General features: G+C 51.2%; 1 protein-coding gene across 1 annotated transcript in view; it reads right to left on the bottom strand.

Moving 5' to 3' along the window:
• LOC145337540 (butyrophilin subfamily 3 member A1-like) overlaps positions 1 to 23,658 on the bottom strand; it is a 41,163-nt gene that overhangs the window by 8,658 nt on the left and 8,847 nt on the right. The window contains exons 2-7 of the mRNA XM_080182333.1: positions 10,770 to 10,874; positions 7,643 to 8,002; positions 5,333 to 5,611; positions 2,543 to 2,662; positions 1,746 to 1,772; positions 1,466 to 1,492 (exon numbers count right to left, since the gene is read on the bottom strand). Of these exons, the coding sequence (XP_080038459.1) occupies positions 1,466 to 1,492; positions 1,746 to 1,772; positions 2,543 to 2,662; positions 5,333 to 5,611; positions 7,643 to 8,002; positions 10,770 to 10,839 (883 nt within the window). The 5' untranslated portion in view covers positions 10,840 to 10,874. The remainder of the gene's footprint in view (positions 1 to 1,465; positions 1,493 to 1,745; positions 1,773 to 2,542; positions 2,663 to 5,332; positions 5,612 to 7,642; positions 8,003 to 10,769; positions 10,875 to 23,658) is intronic.

The following is a 23,658-nucleotide window of genomic DNA, read 5'->3' as shown; positions in this document are numbered from 1 at the left end:
GCTGATCCGTCTTTCCTCACATCCTTTTCCTTACTCTTTCTTCATAATACTTGTTCCCCTAATGATCAGGAATCGATCTCAGCCTTGCTTACGCACTAAGACTCTGTCCCTGAGGCACGGACTTACAAAGACTCACAACCCCTGAGAGGGGAAATTCTCTGTATCTCAGTCTTAAATTGGTGCCCCCAACCCCCCCGCTTTATTCTGAGACTAAACCCTCTGGTCCTAGACTCTCCAATGAGGGGGGACATCCCCTGAGTATTTACCCTGTCAAACCCCTTCAGAATCTGTTACATTTCACTGAGATTATATCTCATTCTTCTCAATTCCAATGAGTCCCAACCTGTCCAACCTTTCCTCATCGGACTATCCCTGCAGTGTTGGGTGTAAAAGTTTCTCTGAACTGCCTCCAATGAAATAAATCCCGCAAACAAGGGGGAAACTCAACACAGTGCCCCAGATGTGGTCTCACCAGTACCTTACACAACTGCAGCAAGATTTCCCTCCTCTTATACACCAACTCTCTTGAAATAAGGGCCAATGTTCCTTATCCTTCCCTGATTACCTGTGGCCGTGTGCTAGCTTCCTGTGTATAAGTATCCCCAAGTCCCTTTTCTCTTGCAGCTTTCTGTAGTTCTTCTCCAAGTGAATGATACTCTGCTCTCTTTTTCTCCCTTCCAACATGAACAGCTTCAATCATTTGCCAACTCACTTAACCTATCGACATCTCTCGTCCGACGTCCGACACTGAATGTTGTGGATCATTCCACGCTCACAGATCGTGAAGCTTTCAGTCAACAGAGGACAAAGTAGAAAAGGCTCGAGAGCTTTACGTTTTTAGGTGTCCAGATCACTAACAACCTGTCCTGGTTCCCCCGCCGTGCTGACACTATAATTAAGAAAACCCACCAACGCCTCTACTTTCTCAGAAGACGAAGGAAATTCTCCAGGTCCGCTCCAACTCTCCCCAACTTTGCACCATAGAAAGCATTCTTTCTGGTTGTATCACAGCTTGGTATGGCCTCCTGCTCTGCCCAAGACCGCAAGGAACTACAAAATGTAACCCAATCCATCACACAAACCAGCCTCCCATCCACTGACTCTGTCTACACTTCCCATTACCTCGGGAAAAGCAGCCAGCGTAATTAAGGACCCCCCACACCCCGGACATTCTCTCCTCCACCTTCTTCCATCAGGAAAAGGATACAAAAGCCTGAGGTCATGGACCAACCGACTCAAGAACAGCTTCTTCCCTGCTGCTGTCAGGCTTTTGAATGGACCTACCGTGCATTAAGTTGATCTTTTGCTACACCCGAGGTCTAACTGTAACACCAAATGCTGCACGCTCTCCTTTCCTTCTCTATGAACGGTATGTTTTGTCCGTATAGCGCGCAAGAAATAATATTTTTCACTGAATGCTAATACACGCGACAATAATAAATCAAATCAAATCAAAGACTCTTACTTTGTTTCTCCATTACAGCCTGGAATTCTAAAATAAAAAGAACAAGGGTCAATGGACGGCCATTCTCAACAATCACTTGCATTTACATAGCGCCTGTAACGACATTCAACATCCCCAGGCATTTCGCCAGAGTGTTATGTGGCAGGGGCACTGGGGCGGTGAAGGCGGTGGAGCAGAGGGCAGGTAAAGGCGGCAGGGGGTAAAGGGGGCAGGGGGTAAAGGGGGCAGGGGGTAAAGGGGGCAGGGGGTAAAGGGGGCAGGGGCAATGTATAATACTTACCTTCCAATGATGGCCGTTTGCGAAGCTCTGAAAGAGAACAGAGAGGTTTACACATACATTGCACTGTTTGATCACTCAGACACACACACACACATGTACAATGCACACATTTAACAGGACATGGGCATCTCTGATTGGGGTAACATTCATTGCCAATCCCTAACTGCCCTCAGGGACTGCAGAGGGTCAAGGCAGCTCACCACCACCTTCAGAGGGCAATGAGGGATGGGCAGTAATGGAAGGTGGACATGATGTGGAGACGCCGGTGTTGGACTGGGGTAAACACAGTGAGAAGTCTCACAACATCAGGTTAAAGTCCAACTGGTTTATTTGACAGCAAAAGCCACTCGCTTTCGGAGCGCTGTCCCTTCGTCAGGTAAGTGGGAGTTCTGTTCACAAACAGGGCATATATCGATACAAACTCAATTCACAAAATAATGGTGATTACAGGTCATCAAGTCTTAAAGTGCAGACAATATCGGTCCCTATAACACAAAGCACAAACATCCCATCTCTCAATACCTCCCCCCGAATTCCAACACACCCCTGTCTCCAAATACCCCCCGATTCCAAATACCCCATCTCCAAGTTAACCCCCCCCCCCCTCCGTCTGCTAATATCCCCCTCCCGGTCTCCCAATAACACTGTCTCTCAATAACCCCATCTCCCAATAACCCCCCCCCATCTCCCAATAACCCCACCCATCCTCCAATACCACCTTGCCTCACGATAATGTCCCGCCTTACAATGATATCCCCCCTCAGAATGGGGCCCTCTCAGGGGCCAGTCCGCCTTACCTTCCATATTGGTCCACTCTCTGTACTGATAGATTCCCGCTGCGATCAATATTCCGAAGAATATGAAGAGAAAAAACATGAACGCGGTGAAGAATTTCGACATCCGGGGGAAGAACTCATCTGGGAAGAGAAGGAAGGTTTCCGTTTGTTGAGTTACCCTCAGTTCACTCCCTGTGCCGTCAACAAAACCTTCCCCACCACCAGGTTGACCATTAGGAAGTGGGGAAGGGATTATTGAAGCACAGAGCGGCGGCCATCTTGCTTTCCATCCACTTACAAGTCTGGATAATGATCGGTCAGGAAACAACTTGTCTGCCTCCCATCCCCATTCAATGAGTCCTTCCTCGCCTGGAGCGAGTTGATGGGAGGGTGGGGGGAGGGGGAAGGGTTTGAACTCCCAGCTGATGTAAGGTTCCCTCACTCCCAGGCCCTGTCAAGGCCCAGGGCAAGCAGGGCCTGGTCCTTGGAGATCAAAGCACCAAAATCCCTTTATTTCGAAACTGGGAGTAGCCAGCCTACCCAGGGGGGTGTCAGAGGAACTGACACTCCCAGTTAAGCACAAGGCAAAGGCTCCCTGACTGACCCCACAATTGGACCCCATCTTTTTGGCCGCTCGAATAAACTAACTCAAATTAGCTCAGGGGCAAACTAAAAAAGGGACAGCTCCCAAAAGGAGGGGAACCTCCCTGGCTGTGAATATAGCCGCGGGGAAGATGACCCCCCTCGGTTCCTGCTCCCTGGACCTGCAGAGTTTTGCCAGGACCATCAACTGGATATTTAATCAGGGAGCTCATACTCCAATCGGCCAACCCCAATGGCCCGATTGACGCCATTACACAGTCTCTCCCCAGACTGAGCCCTGCTCGTGGGCAGGATTACATCTGCGTCAGGGGGTGTGGGGAGGGAGACCCTCGGCCTACGTCGCGGGTGCTGACCCTCGGCCTACGTCGCGGGTGCCAGCCCTCTCGAGGAGCTCTCCGCTTCACCTCTTGCTCCTGCTCAGACTCTTTGTTAAAAAGGTCTGATGTTTCCTCTCTCTATTTACCAGCATGGCTGCCCGGTAGAAAGGATTTAATTTTCGCTGCTTTGCTTCCAAGGATCGAATCCTGGCAGGGCTGTCGTACGAGCAGAGATTGAATCGACTAGTCGCGAATTGACAGGAGGTAAGAAGGTGGAGAGGGGAACAGAATTCTAACGGAGCTGGACAGACCGGGTACAGGGTTCTTCTCTCCTCTGGCTGGGGGTGGATCACAGGCGCTCACAGTCTCGGGATAAGGGGTTGGCCATTTAGGACTGAGATCTTCCCTGTGGAATTCTCCGCCACAGAAGCTCGGAGGTCAAATCACTGAATATATTTAAGAAGGAAATAGATTTTCTAATTCTAAAAAGTGTCAGAGGCTCGAAGGAGATGGTGGGGAGATGGAGGATTGTCCATGATTATGTTGGATGGGGGAACAGGCTCAAAAGGCCAAATGACCTCATCCTGCTCCTAATTTTCTGAGTTTCTAACACAGACCGGGTCAAATCTCCTCTTAACCATCTCTCTTTTGACACGTCAGTGGATTATTCACCTTCACAAAGGGCTAGAATATAAACTGGAGGGGTTTTTTTTCTATTTTCGCAACACCCAAAACAACAGGCGTTAGCTTAATCCATCATTCTAAATTTTGTTTACCGCTTAAACCAAAAGAGACAGGCTGTCGAAGTTTTTCATCTTGGACTCATCAGGGCAGATGCCAAATTTCAAAGGGAGCAACAAGCTATGCTGTATGAGAAAAGGGTGATGATTGGTCGAATCTGAAGAATTCACCAAGGAACTGCTGCTCCCCCCATGCCTTTGTTAAATTCAAAAAATGGTGGAATGCCTGGCCATGTTCCTTTTGCCTGCAGAGGAGAGGTCTCTGCGTACAACTATATGTAGTTTGAATATAAGGGGGGGGGGGGGTAACTGTATGGTCACATTTGAAATTTGAGGTGTAGGAACAAGCGGAGGCCATTCAGTCCCTCAAGCCTGTTCAGTGGCCTAACATATTTTTGCCCCCTTTTGCTGAAGAAAATATCTGTCAGCCTCAGGTTGAAAGTTAGCAACCAAGCTGGCATCAATTCTGCAGAATGAAATTCCAAAGTTGCGCAAGTGTTTCCTCAGTTTAATGTGGCTCAAATTCTTTGCTGTGTGCCCACACTCCGGATTCTCACAATCCACTCCCTTCAATATCTTAAAAAAGATTCAATCCAGTTACCCCTCAACCTTCCAAACTGCAGAGTGCAGCTCCCTGCTCTGTGTCAACGCTCCTGGGGAGGTGGGGGGAAGAGGCCAGTTGATTGTGTTGGATCACTGGGACAGACTGGAGTGGGCTGAATGGCCTCCCGTTGCCCCCAGCATTCTCCCCCCCACGCGGTCAAAGAATTCCTGCAGCAACTCTCGTGACCTCAGCGCTCCCCACAGTGCTGTGCGGCCGATCAGGTGTGGTCAGCGTCGGGAGGTAGCCAACGTGTACACAGCAAGATCCCACCAATGGCATTAAGGTCAAGACCGAGTCTTGTGTTTAAATGTTGAATTTGGTCAGGAGCGCAGAGATAATGTCTCCGCCCCTCTTCAAAACAGTGGCCTCAGAGAGCTGAGTTTAAACGCACCGCTGGCAGTGCGGCACTCCCTCAGTAAGGCGTCTCAGGGTCAGTCCACAAACCACAGCAAAGTATTTCTGTGGCCGTGAGACACTTTGGGACGTTCCTTGGCTGCTCTGGATAATATCCCTGTCCGCAGTTCCGCGCGCGCTCCGTCATACTGACCGGGAATGTTCAGGGTGCTGTCCTGGGAACGCTGCAGGATGGCGCTGTTGACCAGGCAGGTGAAGGTGTTGGTGGAGTCACTGGACACCTCGATGGTGCTGGAAACACTGAACAGGCCGTCGGCGCCCTCTTCCAGCTTGGTCTTGGCTTTCTCCATCATGCCAGCCTGGCCTAACCACTGCAGCTTGGGACGCGGGTACCAGCGAGAGGAGTTACACTGGAGGCCGATCCCCTCCCCGCGGTAACCGTCCAACTGTAACGCAGGACGCTGGCCAAAACCTACAGGAGAGTTATCAGTCAGTCAGGAGGAGTGACTCCCTACCCCCCCTCATTGTATCCTCAATCCGTGTCCCCAGTACCTCAACCCCATCCTCATCGTATCCTCAATCCGCCATCCCCAGTACCTCAACCCCACCCTCATCGTATCCTCAATCCGCCCTCCCCAGTACCTCAACCCCACCCTCATCTCATCCTCAATCCGCCATCCCCAGTACCTCAACCCCACCCTCATCTCATCCTCAATCCGCCATCCCCAGTACCTCAACCCCACCCTCATCTCATCCTCAATCCGCCATCCCCAGTACCTCAACCCCACCCTCATCGTATCCTCAATCCGCCATCCCCAGTACCTCAACCCCACCCTCATCGTATCCTCAATCCGCCCTCCCCAGTACCTCAACCTCACCTTCATCTCATCCTCAATCCGCCATCCCCAGTACCTCAACCTCACTCTCATCGTATCCTCAATCCGCCCTCCCCAGTACCTCAACCCCACCCTCATCGTATCCTCAATCCGCCATCCGTGTCCCCAGTACCTCAACCCCACTCATCCCTACCGGCTCTCCAAAATACACCGGAAACTCCTTCATCTCCGTAACCCCCCTCCCCACAACCTCCTCCATCTCACCCCCCTCCCCATAACCTCCTCCATCTCACCCCCCTCCCCCTCCCCACAACCTCCTCCATCTCACCCCCCTCCCCATAACCTCCTCCATCTCACCCCCCTCCCCCTCCCCACAACCTCCTCCATCTCACCCCCCTCCCCATAACCTCCTCCATCTCACCCCCCTCCCCACAACCTCCTCCATCTCACCCCCCTCCCCATAACCTCCTCCATCTCACCCCCTCCCCATAACCTCCTCCATCTCACCCCCCTCCCCATAACCTCCTCCTTCTCACCCCCCTCCCCCTCCCCACAACCTCCTCCATCTCACCCCCCTCCCCACAACCTCCTCCATCTCACCCCCCTCCCCTCCCCACAACCTCCTCCTTCTCACCCCCCTCCCTCCTTCCCCATAACCTCCTCCATCTCACCCCCCTCCCCTCCCCACAACCTCCTCCTTCTCACCCCGCTCCCTCCTTCCCCATAACCTCCTCCATCTCACCCCCCTCCCCTCCCCACAACCTCCTCCTTCTCACCCCGCTCCCTCCTTCCCCATAACCTCCTCCATCTCACCCCCCTCCCCTCCCCACAACCTCCTCCTTCTCACCTCCCTCCCTCCTTCCCCATAACCTCCTCCATCTCACCCCCCTCCCCACAACCTCCTCCTTCTCACCCCCTGGAGAGGGGGCGGAGGGGGAGTAGGGGGAGTGAATGGTGAGGTGTGGGCTGAGTGATAAATAGCGAGGGGAACTGAGGGGAGAGGATGGTGAGTTGAGGGAAGGGCGAGGGTAGTGAGGGGAGCGGATGGGGAGTTGAGGGAAGGGAGAGGGTAGTGAGGGGAGCGGATGGGGAGTTGAGGGAAGGGCGAGGGTAGTTGAGGGGAGCGGATGGGGAGTTGAGGGAAGGGCGAGGGTAGAGAGGGGGAGGACGGGGAGTGCGAGGGTAGAGCGAGGGGGAGGACGGGGAGTGTGAGGGGGAGGACGGGGAGTGTGAGGGGGAGGACGGGGAGTGTGAGGGGGAGGACGGGGAGTGTGAGGGGGAGGACGGGGAGCGTGAGGGGGGAGGACGGGGAGCGTGGGGGGGAGGACGGGGAGCGTGAGGGGGGAGGACGGGGAGCGCGAGGGGGGAGGACGGGGAGCGCGAGGGGGGAGGACGGGGAGTGCGAGGGGGGAGGACGGGGAGCGCGAGGGGGAGGACGGGGGGTGTGAGGGGGAGGACGGGGAGTGTGAGGGGAGAGGACGGGGAGTGTGAGGGGAGAGGACGGGGAGTGTGAGGGGAGAGGACGGGGAGTGCGAGGGGGGAGGACGGGGAGTGCGAGGGAGAGGACGGGGAGTGCGAGGGAGAGGACGGGGAGTGCGAGGGAGAGGACGGGGAGTGTGAGGGACAGGGAGGAGAGGAGCAGAGAGGGACGGCCCTCGGTGACTTACTGGCGACGTTTAGCTTCACCGACGTCTGCTCGATGGCGCGGTTGTATTCGACCATACAGAGATATTCGCCCTCATCGTCCAGCCGGACATCACTCATTCTGAGGGAGACGTTGCCCTGCTTAAGGAAGGTCTGAAAGAACCCAGTCCTGTTCCTGTAGGCCTCAGCCTGTTGCTCCTCCACTTTCTGCCCGAAGACGTGTTTGCGAATGGGGATGTGACGATCCAAATCGCTGCGAACCCACTGCAATTCCATCCCGTCCGCTGGCTGATCCGGAATCAACTGGCAATCCAAAACCGCCACCCCACCGAGCATGGCAACGACCGGGTCTTTGGGACCCGTCACCTTGAACACAGTTTCCGCTGCGGGACGGGAAGGAAATCGGCAAAGTTAAATCCATTCACTGAGAACAACTATACAACAACATCCACAAAGAAGCTGCATTTATATAGCTCCACTCATGACCCCAGGAACTCCCAGACAGCCAATCATACGGTCACTGTTATAATGTGTCAGCCAATTGAGATGGACCGAGATCACTGGGCTCCTCCAATCCGCTGCCTCTTCTCATTCCCGCCCCCCCACCCATTTCCATCATCCCACCCCAATTGTTGGCCATGCCTTCCATTGGCGAGGTTGGGTTTCCCTCCCGAAACCTCGCCACCCTCCCTCTCTCTCACCCCTTATTCAAACTGCTCCTCAAACCTTTTGTCTCGGATTTCCTTTTCCCATCTTGGTGTGGCACAGGGTCCGATTCCGATCGATGGGAATCGCAAGGAAGTGGGGAGGAGGAATGGTGGGGGGGGCCATTCAGCCCATCGAGTCTGCTCTGCCGTTCACTGAAATCGTGACTGATAGAGCTTCACAGCCTGGAAACAGGCCCTTTCGTCCAATTTATCCTTCGTTTTAACCACTGAGCTAATCCCAATTGCCCGCGTTTCGCCCAGATCTCTCTATACCCATCTTAATTGTCTGAATGTTTTTTAAAAGAGAAAATTGTACCCGCCTCTACTACTACCTCTGGCAGCTTGTTCCAGACACTCACCACCCTCTGTGTGAAAGTATTTCTGATGCAATAATCCTCAAGTCCACTTCCCTGCCTTAGCCACATCACTCCATTACTGATAAAAAATCGGTCTATCTCAGCTTTGAACAAGTGAGCCAACCTCTACAGCTCTCCGTGGTAAAGAATTCTATAGATTCACTACCTCTGAGAGAGGAAATTCCTCCTCATCTCTGTCTTACATGCTTTGGTTCCACAAGGGGAAACAATCTCTCAGCTTTTACGCAGTCAAACCCCCGCTGAGAATCCAATATGTATCAATAAAGTTCCTAAACTCCAGTGACTACAGGCTGAGTCCACTCAACCTCTTCCCCATAGCTGGGTTCAACTGAGTGAACCTTCTCCGCACTGCCTCCAGTTACAGTATATCTTTCCTTAGATAAGGGGACCAAAACAGTTCCCTTCTTGCCCAAGATCCCCGGAATGGATTCCACCACATCCCAAATTCAGAGGTAGGTTATAATCGCAGCGACAGAGATTCTCTTCTCATAGGGTAAACCACAATGAAATACCCAATTAAACACGCGATGCTCAGCCGTTCCCCCTCGCCTCCACGGTGTGGGTTCAAATCCCCACTCCAAAGTCACGGGAGTATAAATGTAGAGAAGTCTCTTGTGCGCAGTACAGAGGGAGTGCTGCACTGTCAGGTGTGTAGCTTACGGGTGGGATATTCGGGTGTCTGTCCTCTTGGTGTCACTCTGCTATTACTTCCGTGAAAAGTTCTCCCAGGTCAAGATTAATCCCTCAAAGAACAGTACAGCACAGGAACAGGGCCTTCAGCCCACCAATTCCCAGCCTGTTCATGTGTCTACCCAGGTAAGTCTTAAATGTCGCCAACATGTCTGCCTCAACCAACACACTTGGCAGTGCATTCCAGGCCCCCCACACATCTCCACTGAACTGTACCCCCCTGCCCTCACCTTGAACCTGTGCCCTCTCGTGATTGTCATTTCCGCCCCGGGGAAAAAGCTTCACCCCGTCCGTCTACACCACGAAACAGATCATCCCGCCAGCATCTCATGGCGGCTGGTGGGATCTTGCTGTGTGAGTCTTGGCTGCCACGTTTCCCAGAAGACAACTCCAGAGCGTTTGGGGTGCCCGAAGTTTGCCCAAGACTTTGCCCACGTCTCAGTAAGTGAAAATCAGCGACGGAGAGAGGTTCAATCAGTTCAAACGTGAGTTATTTGTACGCAGGGGCTTTGCACTGGGCCTGAGCTGTGGGCAGTGTCGCACGTGCGAGACTTAATAATATTCTTTAAAATGTTCATCCTTCAATGCAAAATAAAGTGTCCGTCTTTGAGAGGAAATTGTGACCTCCTCTATAACAAGATCGGAGACAAGACCACGTGACCTGGCTGCCATGGGGACACGGGACCCAGATCAAAACTTCTCAAAAATAAGGTGCAAGTTTTAACACCTAGACACAGAGTAGGGAACAGGCGTCCTTGCTACTGTACAGATATACACAGTCAGACAAAGAGCTTGGGGGAGAAGGCTGACAGTGGAAAAGAAAGGGCTGTTTTGGTGTTAACTGCCAAGCAGAGTGCTGGTGAGTTCAGACCCGCCGTTATAAGGGACCATGCTTTCTGAAGACTTGCGAGGACCTGCCAGAGAACCCCTCACCACTGGACCATTTGATGATAGTCAGAGGTTAAATGAAGCGGGGGGGGACACTGGAAGATTCACCCTGGTGGGGCAGGGGGAAGAGATCCAGCTAAAGCTGGGAGGAGCTTGGAACTTAAAAGACAAGAAGTTATTTCTGCAAGAGTGCAAAGTACTGTATAAATGTGGCAATGAAATATTTGCTTCTATTAACACAATCTCGGTAGTTTAGTGTATTAGTTGCCCGCTCGGTCATTTTTAGTCAATGTTGATTTCAGCGTGTTTGTTACAGTAAAAGTCTTAAAATGTGAAATTTTGCTCTGTGATTCTTTGCCCAGGAAATTTGCATCCCTCCAGGGGGAATGTAACAGCGGACAACCGTCCTGTTGAAAATGCGGCCCTCGTGCGTGCATCAATGTTGAGCGAGGGGGATGGAGAGCTATCTCAGCAGTGCGGTCTCTCACCTGTCAGTACAGAATGGATCCTGAGGAGGAGAATCAGAGACAGGGCCCAGGGCCCCATCCTCCAGGACATCGTCACTGAAAGCCCAAAGCCTGAACACGCAGAACCTGAAAGATAAGAAGCTCGCATTAGGGTTCAACATGAAATTTCTTTGCCCATGAAAGGAACAATTACAACAGCAACCTCTATCCATATAGCCCCTTTAACATTGAATCCATAGAACCTCGACAGTGCAGAAAGTGGCCATTTGGCCCATCAAGTCTGCACTGACTCTCTGAAAGAGCATCTTACTCCCACCCTATCCCCATCTCTCCCCCACCCCATCCCCAAATCACACTTCCCAAGGCTAATTCCCCTAACCTCTTTGGACAATAAGGGTCAATTTAGCACAGCTAATCCCACTAACATCTCTGAACTGTGGGAGGAAACTGGAGTGCCGGAAACCAAGGGGGGGGAAGGATCTGGATGGATTTGGAAACAAGGGCAAAAGATTTAAAATCTTATCTGGGGGTCAATGTAGGTGAGCGAGCTAAATCGAATCCGTGGTCAATATAGCTCGCGGAACAGCACTTCATATCAAGGAATCTTTCCCGCTCCGAATCACGGCCACTAGCGTGTCAGGAGGATTCAGAGATGGACATTCAATCTCGTTGTTCCGATCCCAGTTAGTGTCCCGACTGAAGGAGAAGATTTCAGAATGGAAGGCAGGCTCACAGATTCAGAACTCTTACTTATAGAAAATGGAGACAAACAGAGTCACAGCTAATTCGTTTAACAACAAGAAAACTATTTATTACACATAAAAAGTTGGATTATAATACAATATTTCTTTATTTCCCTTCGGTTCACAAATGGATACACGTTTCAAAATTAACATCTCAAAGTCCCTCTGGTTCTCTATACTTCCCAGTGGCCTGTCGTTCATTCCCCAAGCCTGTCACTCCTCCCAAAATGAATCATATTTTTCAGGGTACAATTCCATTTCCCACTGTTCTGCCCATCTAACCAGCCCATCTATATCGTCCTGTGATCTAAGGCTTTCCTCCTCACTATTTACTCTGTGTCAGCTACAGACTTACTGATCCCACATTCTCCCCTACAAACAGCAAGCCAGCCAGCACCGATCCCTGTATACCACCACCGGACACAGGGTCTCGGGCACCAGGACAAGCTGCGGCCCTCACTCTCTGCCTCCTGCCAAGTTTGGGTCCAATTTGCCAAATTGCTCTGGGCCCCGTGGGCTCTCGCCTACTTCATCAGATGGGACCTTGTCAGAATCCTTACTGAAGTCCATGTAGACCACACCAACTGCACTACCCTCATCTACACACCGAGTCACCTCCTCCAAAAATTCAAATATGTTAGACATGAACTTCCCCGCATTTTAGAAATTCTGCTCCCTCTAAGCCTTTCACACTTTGACCGTCACACAAAATGTTGAAATCTCTGACTATTATTACCCTATTATCCGAACAATTCTCAGAGTTTTGCCGACATAGCTACCCTTCTGTCTCCCTCTGACTTTTTTCAGACCTATAATACACTGTCAGTAATGTATTTGCCCCCTTTCTGTTTCTAAGTTCTGCTCACAAGGTCTCATTTGAGGAACTTGCTAAAATAATCACTCCTTAATCAATGTTCCAGTTTCAGTTTTCACTTTGTAGCAAACTCTAAGCTCAATGAAAGCCCAGTTTTAACTGAAATCAAACCTCTCCCTATGCAAACACCTTTGTCTAACATGATAAGATTTACCCTTCCACACTGCACTGAATTAAACTCACTTAAACTGTATCGTGTTTCCAATAGTTAAAGACAGAACACTTCAAACTCCATCTGTCTTCCTGCCAGTATTATAAACACATTTCCTTCTCCAGGCAGTACTGGGAATGCTCCGACTTTCAGATCTGGGGGGGGGTGTGTGTGTGTATCTGCCCAAGATTAATCAGATACTCCGTGTACCCCCACCCAGTGTTTATCAGACATCGGTGTGTGTGTGTGTGTGTCAGAGACTGCCTCCCTCTCTCTCTATCAGACTGTAGCCAGGGTTCAGTGTATTTAGCCTGTTGGAACGTTCGATCTCAAGGTCAAAGGCGTACAAAGAGTGCAAAGTCTCTCAGCAGCGTTTTCGAGCTGGTTAGAGGAAGCTGAGATAACAGGAACTCCTGCAATGAGGGTGGGTGTGGCCCCTGTGACCAGTTTACAGGGCGAGAGCGCGCAGCCCACAATATCCCGGATCAACCAAAGCGCATTCGCACTCAGAACTAACAATTCTAACCCCCTGTAAATACTCCCCGGGCACCCCCTGTAAATACTCCCCGGGCACCCCCTGTAAATACTCCCCGGGCACCCCCTGTAAATACTCCCCGGGCACCCCCTGTAAATACTCCCCGGGCACCCCCTGTAAATACTCCCCGGGCACCCCCTGTAAATACTGACACACTCCCCAGGGACCCCCTGTAAATACTGACACACTCCCCGGGCACCCCCTGTAAATACTCCCCGGGCACCCCCTGTAAATACTGACACACTCCCCCAGGCACCCCCTGTAAATACTCCCCGGGCACCCCCTGTAAATACTCCCCGGGCACCCCCTGTAAATACTCCCCGGGCACCCCCTGTAAATACTCCCCGGGCACCCCCTGTAAATACTCCCCGGGCACCCCCTGTAAATACTCCCCGGGCACCCCCTGTAAATACTCCCCGGGCACCCCCTGTAAATACTCCCCGGGCACCCCCTGTAAATACTCCCCGGGCACCCCCTGTAAATACTCCCCGGGCACCCCCTGTAAATACTCCCCGGGCACCCCCTGTAAATACTGACACACTCCCACAGGGACCCCCTGTAAATACTGACACACTCCCCCAGGCACCCCCTGTAAATACTGACACACTCCCCCAGGGACCCCCTGTAAATACTGACACACTCCCCCAGCACCCCCTGTAAATACTGACACACTCCCCCAGGCACCCCCTGTAAATACTGACACACTCCCCCAGCACCCCCTGTAAATACTGACACACTCCCCCAGGGACCCCCTGTAAATACTGACACACTCCCCCAGCACCCCCTGTAAATACTGACACACTCCCCCAGGGACCCCCTGTAAATACTGACACACTCCCCCAGGGACCCCCTGTAAATTCTGACACACTCCCCAGGCACCCCCTGTAAATACTGACACACTCCCCAGGCACCCCCTGTAAATACTGACACACTCCCCAGGCACCCGCTGTAAATACTGACACACTCCCCCAGCACCCCCTGTAAATACTGACACACTCCCCCAGCACCCCCTGTAAATACTGACACACTCCCCCAGCACCCCCTGTAAATACTGACACACTCCCCCAGCACCCCCTGTAAATACTGACACACTCCCCCAGGGACCCCCTGTAAATACTGACACACTCCCCCAGGGACCCCCTGTAAATACTCCCCCAGCACCCCCTGTAAATACTGACACACTCCCCAGGGACCCCCTGTAAATACTGACACACTCCCCCAGCACCTGTAAATACTGACACACTCCCCGGGGACCCCCTGTAAATACTGACACACTCCCCGGGCACCCCCTGTAAATACTGACACACTCCCCGGGCACCCCCTGTAAATACTCCCCGGGCACCCCCTGTAAATACTCCCCGGGCACCCCCTGTAAATACTCCCCGGGCACCCCCTGTAAATACTCCCCGGGCACCCCCTGTAAATACTCCCCGGGCACCCCCTGTAAATACTCCCCGGGCACCCCCTGTAAATACTCCCCGGGCACCCCCTGTAAATACTCCCCGGGCACCCCCTGTAAATACTCCCCGGGCACCCCCTGTAAATACTCCCCGGGCACCCCCTGTAAATACTCCCCGGGCACCCCCTGTAAATACTGACACACTCCCCCAGGGACCCCCTGTAAATACTGACACACTCCCCCAGGGACCCCCTGTAAATACTGACACACTCCCCCAGGGACCCCCTGTAAATACTGACACACTCCCCCAGGGACCCCTTGTAAATACTGACACACTCCCCAGGCACCCCCTGTAAATACTGACACACTCCCCCAGCACCCCCTGTAAATACTGACACACTCCCCCAGGGACCCCCTGTAAATACTGACACACTCCCCCAGGGACCCCCTGTAAATACTGACACACTCCCCAGGCACCCCCTGTAAATACTGACACACTCCCCCAGCACCCCCTGTAAATACTGACACACTCCCCCAGCACCCCCTGTAAGTACTGACACACTCCCCCAGGGACCCCCTGTAAATACTGACACACTCCCCAGGCACCCCCTGTAAATACTGACATACTCCCCCAGGCACCCCCTGTAAATACTGACACACTCCCCCAGGCACCCCCTGTAAATACTGACACACTCCCCAGGCACCCCCTGTAAATACTGACACACTCCCCCAGGGACCCCCTGTAAATACTGACACACTCCCCAGGCACCTGCTGTAAATACTGACACACTCCCCACAGGACACCTCTAAATACTGACGCATTCCTCTGGGACCCTCTGTAAATAGTACACACTCCACGGGGACCCTTTCTACATGCAGACACTTCGAGGAGACTCCCTGTAAACGCAGACATACTCCCCAGGGGGTTCCTTGTGCATGCAGACACTCTCCGAGGAGACTCCTGTAAGTACAAAGTACTGTAAGCTTTCCAAAGCGAGTGGCGTTTACTACCAAATAAACCTGTTGGACTTTAACCTGGTGTTGTGAGTCTTCTTACTGTGCTCCTTGTACATACAGACACTCACCGAGGACACACCCTGAAAGTACAGACACACTCCCTGGGGACTTCTTGTATATGCAGACATTCTCCGGGGGGATTCCCTGTAAATACAGACACACTCCCCAAAGATCCTTGTACATACAGACACTCTCCGAAGGAACTCCCTATAATACAGACACACTCCCCAGGGATCCTTGTACATACAGACACTCTCCGAGAGGACGCCCTGTAAATACAGACACACTCCCCAGGGATCCTTGTACATACAGACACTCTCCGAGGGGACTTCCTGTAAATACAGACACACTCTAAAGGAACTCCCTGTAAATACAGACACACTCCCCAGGGGTCCTTGTACAGACAGATATTGTCTGAGGAGAGTTCCTGTAAATACAGACACAGTCCCCGGGGACTCCCCGTAAATACAGGCGCTCTCCGAGGGGACTCCCCGTAAATACAGGCGCTCTCCGAGGGGACTCCCCGTAAATACAGGCGCTCTCCGAGGGGACTCCCCGTAAATACAGGCGCTCTCCGAGGGGACTCCCCGTAAATACAGGCGCTCTCCGAGGGGACTCCCCGTAAATACAGGCGCTCTCCGAGGGGACTCCCCGTAAATACAGGCGCTCTCCGAGGGGACTCCCTGTAAATACAGGCGCCCTCCGAGGGGACTCCCTGTAAATACAGGCGCCCTCCGAGGGGACTCCCTGTAAATACAGGCGCTCTCCGAGGGGACTCCCTGTAAATACAGGCGCTCTCCGAGGGGACTCCCTGTAAATACAGGCGCTCTCCGAGGGGACTCCCTGTAAATACAGGCGCTCTCCGAGGGGACTCCCTGTAAATACAGACACACTCCCCGAGGGGACTCCCTGTAAATACAGGCGCTCTCCGAGGGGACTCCCTGTAAATACAGGCGCTCTCCGAGGGGACTCCCTGTAAATACAGGCGCTCTCCGAGGGGACTCCCTGTAAATACAGACACACTCCCCGAGGGGACTCCCTGTAAATACAGACACACTCCCCGGGGACTGCCCGTACAGACACTCTCCGCGGGGACTCCCTGTACAGACACACTCCGCAGGGTCTCCCTGTTAATATTCAATTCCCCAGTTTGAGAAATTAATCTACATTCACCAGCCTATCAAACAGTGTATTCCAAATATAATCTATATCCAGCAGCCTATCAGACAGTGTAATCCATTTTGTTTTATTCATTCATGGAACACGGATGTTGCTGACCAGCATTTCCTACCCATCCCTAGTTGCCCTCGCACTGAGTGACTTACTCTGCTATTTCAGAGAGTCATTGCTGTGGTTCTGGGATCACGTGTAGGCCAGACCAGCTAAAGACAACAGATTTCCTTCCCAGAGGGAACCAGATGGCTTTTTCCAACAATGGTTTCATAGTCATCCGCAGAGTCTCAATTTTAGACACGTTTTTCTTTGAATGTAAATCCCACCGTCTGCCGTGACACGATTCAACCCTGGGTCACATTAGCAGGGTTTTTGGATTAATAGTCTAGCAATAATGTGTCTAGGATGTGTCTAGGGTGGTGGATAGAGGAGAGCCGGTGGATGTGGTCTTTCTTGATTTTCAGAAGGCATTTGACAAAGTACCTCATAAGAGGTTATTGCAGAAGGTCAGGGGACTTGGAGTTGGGGGTAGGGTGTTAGCGTGGATAGAGGATTGGTTGTCAAATAGGAGGCAGAGAGTGGGGGTCAACGGGTGCTATTCGGATTGGCGGTTGGTGACTAGTGGGGTGCCCCAGGGGTCGGTGCTGGGGCCTCAGCTATTTACCATTTATATAGATGATCTGGAGGAGGGAACCGAGTGCAGGGTGTCGAAATTTGCTGATGACACCAAGATTGGGGGAAAGGCAAATTGTGCGGAGGGTGTGGAGAGTCTGCAGAAGGATCTAGATAGGCTGGGCGAATGGGCCAGGAAATGGCAAATGGAATTTAATGTTGGCAAGTGCGAGGTGGTCCACTTTGGTAGGAATAATGGTAGGAAGGACTATTACTTACGTGGCGAAAAACTGCAGCAGGCGACGGTGCAGAGGGACCTCGGGGTCCTTGTGCATGAGTCGCAAAAACCCAGCTTGCAGGTGCAGCAGGTGGTCAGGAAGGCGAATGGGATGCTGGCCTTCATAGCGAGGGGGATTGAATATAAAAGTAGGGAGGTCTTGCTGCAGCTGTATAGGGCATTGGTGAGGCCGCAGCTGGAGTACTGTGTGCAGTTTTGGGCGCCGCACCTGCGCAAGGATATTTTGGCCCTGGAGGGAGTGCAGAGGAGGTTTACTAGGCTGATACCGGAGTTGAAGGGGTTGAGCTATGAGGAGAGGCTGAATAAACTAGGCTTGTACTCGTTAGAGTTTAGAAGAATGAGGGGAGATCTCATTGAGACGTATAAGATGATGAATGGGATGGATAGGATAGAGGTGGAGAGACTCTTCCCGCTCAGAAAGGACAGTAGGACTAGGGGGCACAGCCTCAAGATAAAGGGGGGGCGGTTTAGAACGGAGTTGAGGAGGAACTTCTTCACTCAAAGGGTGGTGAATCTCTGGAATTCTCTGCCCGTTGAAGTGGTGGAGGCTGCCTCGCTAAATATTTTTAAGACGCGGGTTGATGGGTTCTTGATAAGAGAGGGGATTAAGGGTTATGGGGAGGGGGCGGGAAAGTGGAACTGAGCCACGACAGATCAGCCATGATCTTATTGAATGGCGGGGCAGGCTCGAAGGGCTAAATGGCCTACTCCTGCTCCTATTTCTTATGTTCTTATGTTCTAATAATACCAGAAGGCCATCGCCTCCCCAGTGTGTCTGCAGAACACGTACTGGATTATCTGTGAGCCCACTGTACTGGAGTTCAAACAACTCATCCTCAATCCCATGGGACTGGACAGAGAACAGTACAGCGCAGGAAACAGGCCCTTCGGCCCTCCAAGCCTGCGCCCAACTAGACCATTCGTTTGTATCCCTCCATTCCCAGTCTGTTGACGTGGCTATCTAGATAACCCTTAAACGCTCCCAGCGTGTCCACCTCCATACCCTGCTTGGCAGCGCATTCCAGGCCCCCCTCACCCTCTGTGTAAAATACGTCCCCCTGATATCTGTGCTGAACCTTGCCCCCCTCACTCTGAACTCGTGACCCCTTGTGCTCGTCACCTCCGACCTGGGAAAAAGCTTCCCACTGTTCACCCTAGCTATGCCCTTCAGAATTTTATACACCTCTATTTGGTCGCCCCTCATTCTCCGTCTTTCCAGGGAGAACAGCCCCAGTTTACCCAATCTCTCCTCATGGCTAAGACCCTCCACACCGGGCAACATCCTGGTACACTTTTTCTGTACTCTCTCCAAAGCCTCCACATCCTTCAGGTAGTGTGGCAACCAGAGCTGGACGTAGTACTCCAAATGTGGCCTAACCAATGTTCTGTATAGCTGCAACATCATATGCCAACTTTTATACTCTATGCCCCATCCTATAAAGGCACGCACGCCATATGCCTTCTTCACCACCCTCTCCACCTGTGCTGCCACCTTTAAGGATCTGTGGACTTGCACACCCAGGTCCCTCTGTGTGTCTACACTCCTGATGGTTCTGCTATTTATTATACAGCTCCCCCTTACATTAGTTGGAACGAAATGCATCACTTTGCATTTATCTGGATTCACTTCCATCTGCCATTTCTCCGCCCAATTTTCCAGCCTATCTATATCCTGCTGTATCCTCGGACAATGTTCATCGCTATCAGCAAGTCCAGCAATCTTTGTGTCGTCCGCAAATGACTGCCTAAGAAGAACCTGACCTCAAAATCCTGCATTTACATAGCACCTTTAGCATTTCACAGAAGTGAGTCTCAGATAGGAACGCAGGAATTGGGAGCAAGAGTAACCCTTCCATCCTGCTCCACCGTTCTATAGGATCATGACTGATTTCCTGCCTGTTCCTCATCGCCCCTTATCCAGCTTTACAGCAGAAACATATCTATCTCTTTCCCGAAACTGTTGATTGACTCTGTCTCCACTGCACTCTGGGGCAGTCAGTTCCACAGCTTCACAACTCTCTGGCTGAAGAAATTCCTCCTCATCTCTGTTTTAAAGGATCGTCCCTGAGGTCGTGCCCTCTAGTTTTTCCCACTAGTGGAAACATCCCCTCCATGCCCACTCTATCCAGGGCCTCACAGAATCCTGTAAGTTTAAATAAGATTCCCCCCCATCCTTCTAAACTCCAACGAGTGCAGACCCAGAGTCTCAACCATTCCTCAGGCGACAAGCTCTTTATTCCAGGGGTCGTTCTTGTGAACCTCCTCTGGACCCTTTCCATAACCAGCGCATCCTTCCTTAGGTCCAAAACTGCTCACAATACTCCAAATGGGGTCTGACCAGAGCCTTATACAGCCTCAGAAGTACGTCCCGGCTCTTGTATTCTAGCCCTCTCGATGTGAATGCTTATATTACATTTACCTTCCTAACTGTTGACTGAATCTGCACGTTAACTTTAGGAGAATCTTGAACAATGACTCCCAAGTCCCTTTGTGTTTCTGATTTTCTAAGCATTTCCCCATTTAGAAAATAATCTAAGCCTCCATTCCTCCTGCCAAAGTGATTAACCTCACACTTTTCCACCTTGTATTCCATCTGCCACGTCTTTGCCCACTCTCCTAGCAGCCCCCCAAGTCCTTCTGCAGCCCCCCGCTTCCTCAATACTACCTGTCCCTCGACACATCTCTGCATCATTTGCAAACGTGGCAACAGTGCTTTCAGTTCCCCCTTCCGAATCGCTAACGTATATTGTGATAAGTTGTGGACCCCTGAGGCACAGCACTAGGCACAGGCTGCCATCCTGAAAGAAACCTCTTTATCCTCACTCTCTGCCTTTTGCCAGTCGGCCAATCCTCTATCCATGCCAGGATCTTACCCTTAACACCATGGGCTCTTAACTTATGTTAACAGTCTCCTGTGCAGCACCTTGTCAAAGGCCTTCTGGAAATCTAAATAAATCACGTCCACTGTTTCTCCTTTATTTAACCTCCTTATTACCTCCTCAAAGAACCCTAATAGATTTGTCAGACGTGACCTCCCCTTGACAAAGCCAAGCTGACTCAGACCTACTTTTTCATGCACCTCTGAGTATCCTGCAATCTCATCTTTAATAATGGACTCTAAAATCTTGCCAATGACCGAAGTCAGGCTAACCAGCCTATAATTCCCTGTCTGCTGTCTCCCTCCCTTCTCAAACAGCAGAGTTACATTGGCTACTTTCCAGTCCTCTGATCCCCTCCCTGAATCCAGTGATTCCTGAACAATCACCAACGTCTCCACAATTCCCCCAGCTTTCACTTTCAGACCTGCAGCGTAGTCCATCATTCGGAACATGCTCTGGGCTGTGGCAAGGATTTTCACAGTAACTTCATTGCGATGTTAATGCAAGTCTACTTGTGACAAATAAACAAACTTTAAGCTGTAGTTATATTCATTTTGAAACCATTCCTATATAGTAAACCCACAGAACACGCTGTGTTTTCATCTGGTTCAATTATAGGATAAAATTGGGACCTCCTTGTTCATTGTTCTAAGCAGTTGGGAGGGAATAAATTCAAAATATTACAATTGCTTTAGATTAAGATAGGAACATATCCTTTTTAAAAAGTGCCCCTGGTTAACTTTTCATTTCTGATTTAGAGTTGATGTCCATAATAAAATGATATAATTCATGCATTATGTTTCAAATTAAAAGCACTTTTGGGCCATTAACAATGCAAAGCCATTTTTGAAAGTCCAAAGATGTATAGTTTAGAAGGATTGGCCACACTAACTTGCCCTTTAGTGTGCCAGGATGTGTATATTAGGGGGATTGGCCATTCTAAATTGCCCTCAGGCGTGTAGGTTAAGGGATTTGGGTAAACGTGTGGGGTTACAGAGATAGGGTGGGGAGAGGGCCTGGGTAAGATACTGTGTCGGAGAGTTGGTGCGTGGGCCAATGGCCTCCTTCTACACTGTGGAAACTCCAGGGGCAGGGTTTGAAGGGCTCGTTTGTCCCAAAACCGTAAAATCCCGCCCCGAGGTCAACGGATCTTTTCCCCTCACCCACTCTGATTCCCGTGGCGGGCGGGGTAGTTAAATTCCAGCCTATGGCCGGGATTTTCCAGCCTCGCTTGCCCCAAGTCTGGAAAGTACCATCTGAGGTCAACTGACCTTTCCATCGTCCGCCCGCTCTGATTCCCATGGCAGGCAGGATAGTTAAATTCCGGTCTATAGGCGGGACTTTCCAGCCTCGTTCATCCCAAAATTCCACCAGAGACTTCCATGATCCACCTGCTCCGACTCCCATGGCCGGTGGGATGGGAGAATTCCATACTTTGATTCTAATTACCAGCCTCTTCTCATACTCCCCCTCATTTCTCCAATGTGCTTTTCCACCTCCTCTCTGTAATCCTCTTGGTTCTCAAGTATATTTTCTACCTGAAACCTGTCGCAAGCACACTTTTCCCTCTTTATCTGAATTTCTAACTCTTCTTTCATCCAAGCAGCTCTGGATTTGTCCTGCTTACCTTTCCCTTATTGGGATCTATACCTTGACTGTGCCTGGATTCTGTTTTCTTTGGGGATGGCCGATTGTGTTCTTTTTAACAATCCATGGCTCTAATTTCAGGGCTCCGCGCCCATTCCTACCCCGATTGACGTTGGCTTTCCCTCAGTTTGTCCCTGCCACAGCAAACCTAAAGCTCACAACGCAATGATCACTATTCCCCAAACATTCCCCCACTGGCAAGATGGATACAGAACTGGCTCGTTCATAGAAGACAGTGGGCAGCAGTGGAAGGGTGTGTTTCTGAATGGAGGGCTGTGACAAGTGGCCGATCCTCGGACATCAGCGCTGGGCCCTTTGCTGTTTGTATTATATATGAAAGATTTGGAGGAAAATGTAACTGGTTTGATTAGTAAGTTTGCGGATGACACAAAGGTTGGTGGATTTGAGGATAGCAATGAGGATCATCAGAGGATACAGCAGGATATAGATCGATTGGAGACTTGGGCAGAGAGACGGCAGATGGAGTTTAATCTGGACAAATGTGAGGTAATGCATTTTGGAAGGTCTAATAAAGATAAGAATTACATAGTGAATGGCAGAACCCTTAAAAGTATTGATGGGCAAAGGGATCTGGGTGTACAGGTACACAGGTCACTGAAAGTGGCAATGCACGTGGAGAAGGCAGTCAAGAAGGCATACGGCATGCCTGCCTTCATCGGCCGGGACACTGAGTTTAAAAATTGGCAAGTCATGTTGCAGCTTTATAAGAACATAAGAAATAGGAGCAGGAGTAGGCCATCTAGCCCTTCGAGCCTGCCCCGCCATTCAATAAGATCATGGCTGATCTGTCGTGGCTCAGTTCCACATTCCCGCCCTCTCCCCATAACCCTTAATCCCCTCTCTTATCAAGAACCCATCAACCCGCATCTTAAAAATATTTAGCGAGGCAGCCTCCACCACTTCAACGGGCAGAGAATTCCAGAGATTCACCACCCTTTGAGTGAAGAAGTTCTTCCTCAACTCTATTCTAAACCGCCCCCCCTTTATCTTAAGGCTGTGCCCCCTAGTCCTACTGTCCTTTCTGAGTGGGAAGAGTCTCTCCACCTCTATCCTATCCATCCCATTCATCATCTTATATGTCTCAATGAGATCTCCCCTCATTCTTCTAAACTCTAACGAGTACAAGCCGAGTTTATTCAGCCTCTCCTCATAGCTCAACCCTCTCAACTCCAGTATCAGCCTATTAAACCTCCTCTGCACTCCCTCCAAGGCCAAAATATCCTTGCGTAAGTGCGGCAACCAAAACTGCACACAGTACTCCAGCTGCGGCCTCACCAATGCCCTACACAGCTGCAGCAAGACCTCCCTACTTTTATATTCAATCCCCCTCGCTATGAAGGCCAACATCCCATTCGCCTTCCTGACCACCTGCTGCACCTGCAGGCTGGGTTTTTGCGACTCCTGCACAAGGACCCCGAGGTCCCTCTGCACCGTTGCCTGCTGCAGTTTTTCGCCACGTAAGTAATAGTCCTTCCTACCATTATTCCTACCAAAGTGGACCACCTCGCACTTGCCAACATTAAATTCCATTTGCCAGTTCCTGGCCCATTCGCCCAGCCTA

The sequence above is a fragment of the Carcharhinus amblyrhynchos genome, unplaced genomic scaffold (genome assembly GCF_965287045.1).
Source record: "Carcharhinus amblyrhynchos unplaced genomic scaffold, sCarAmb.v2.hapA scaffold_52, whole genome shotgun sequence".
Classification (NCBI taxonomy): Eukaryota; Metazoa; Chordata; class Chondrichthyes; order Carcharhiniformes; family Carcharhinidae; genus Carcharhinus; species Carcharhinus amblyrhynchos.
This window is presented reverse-complemented; position numbering and strand designations above follow the sequence as displayed.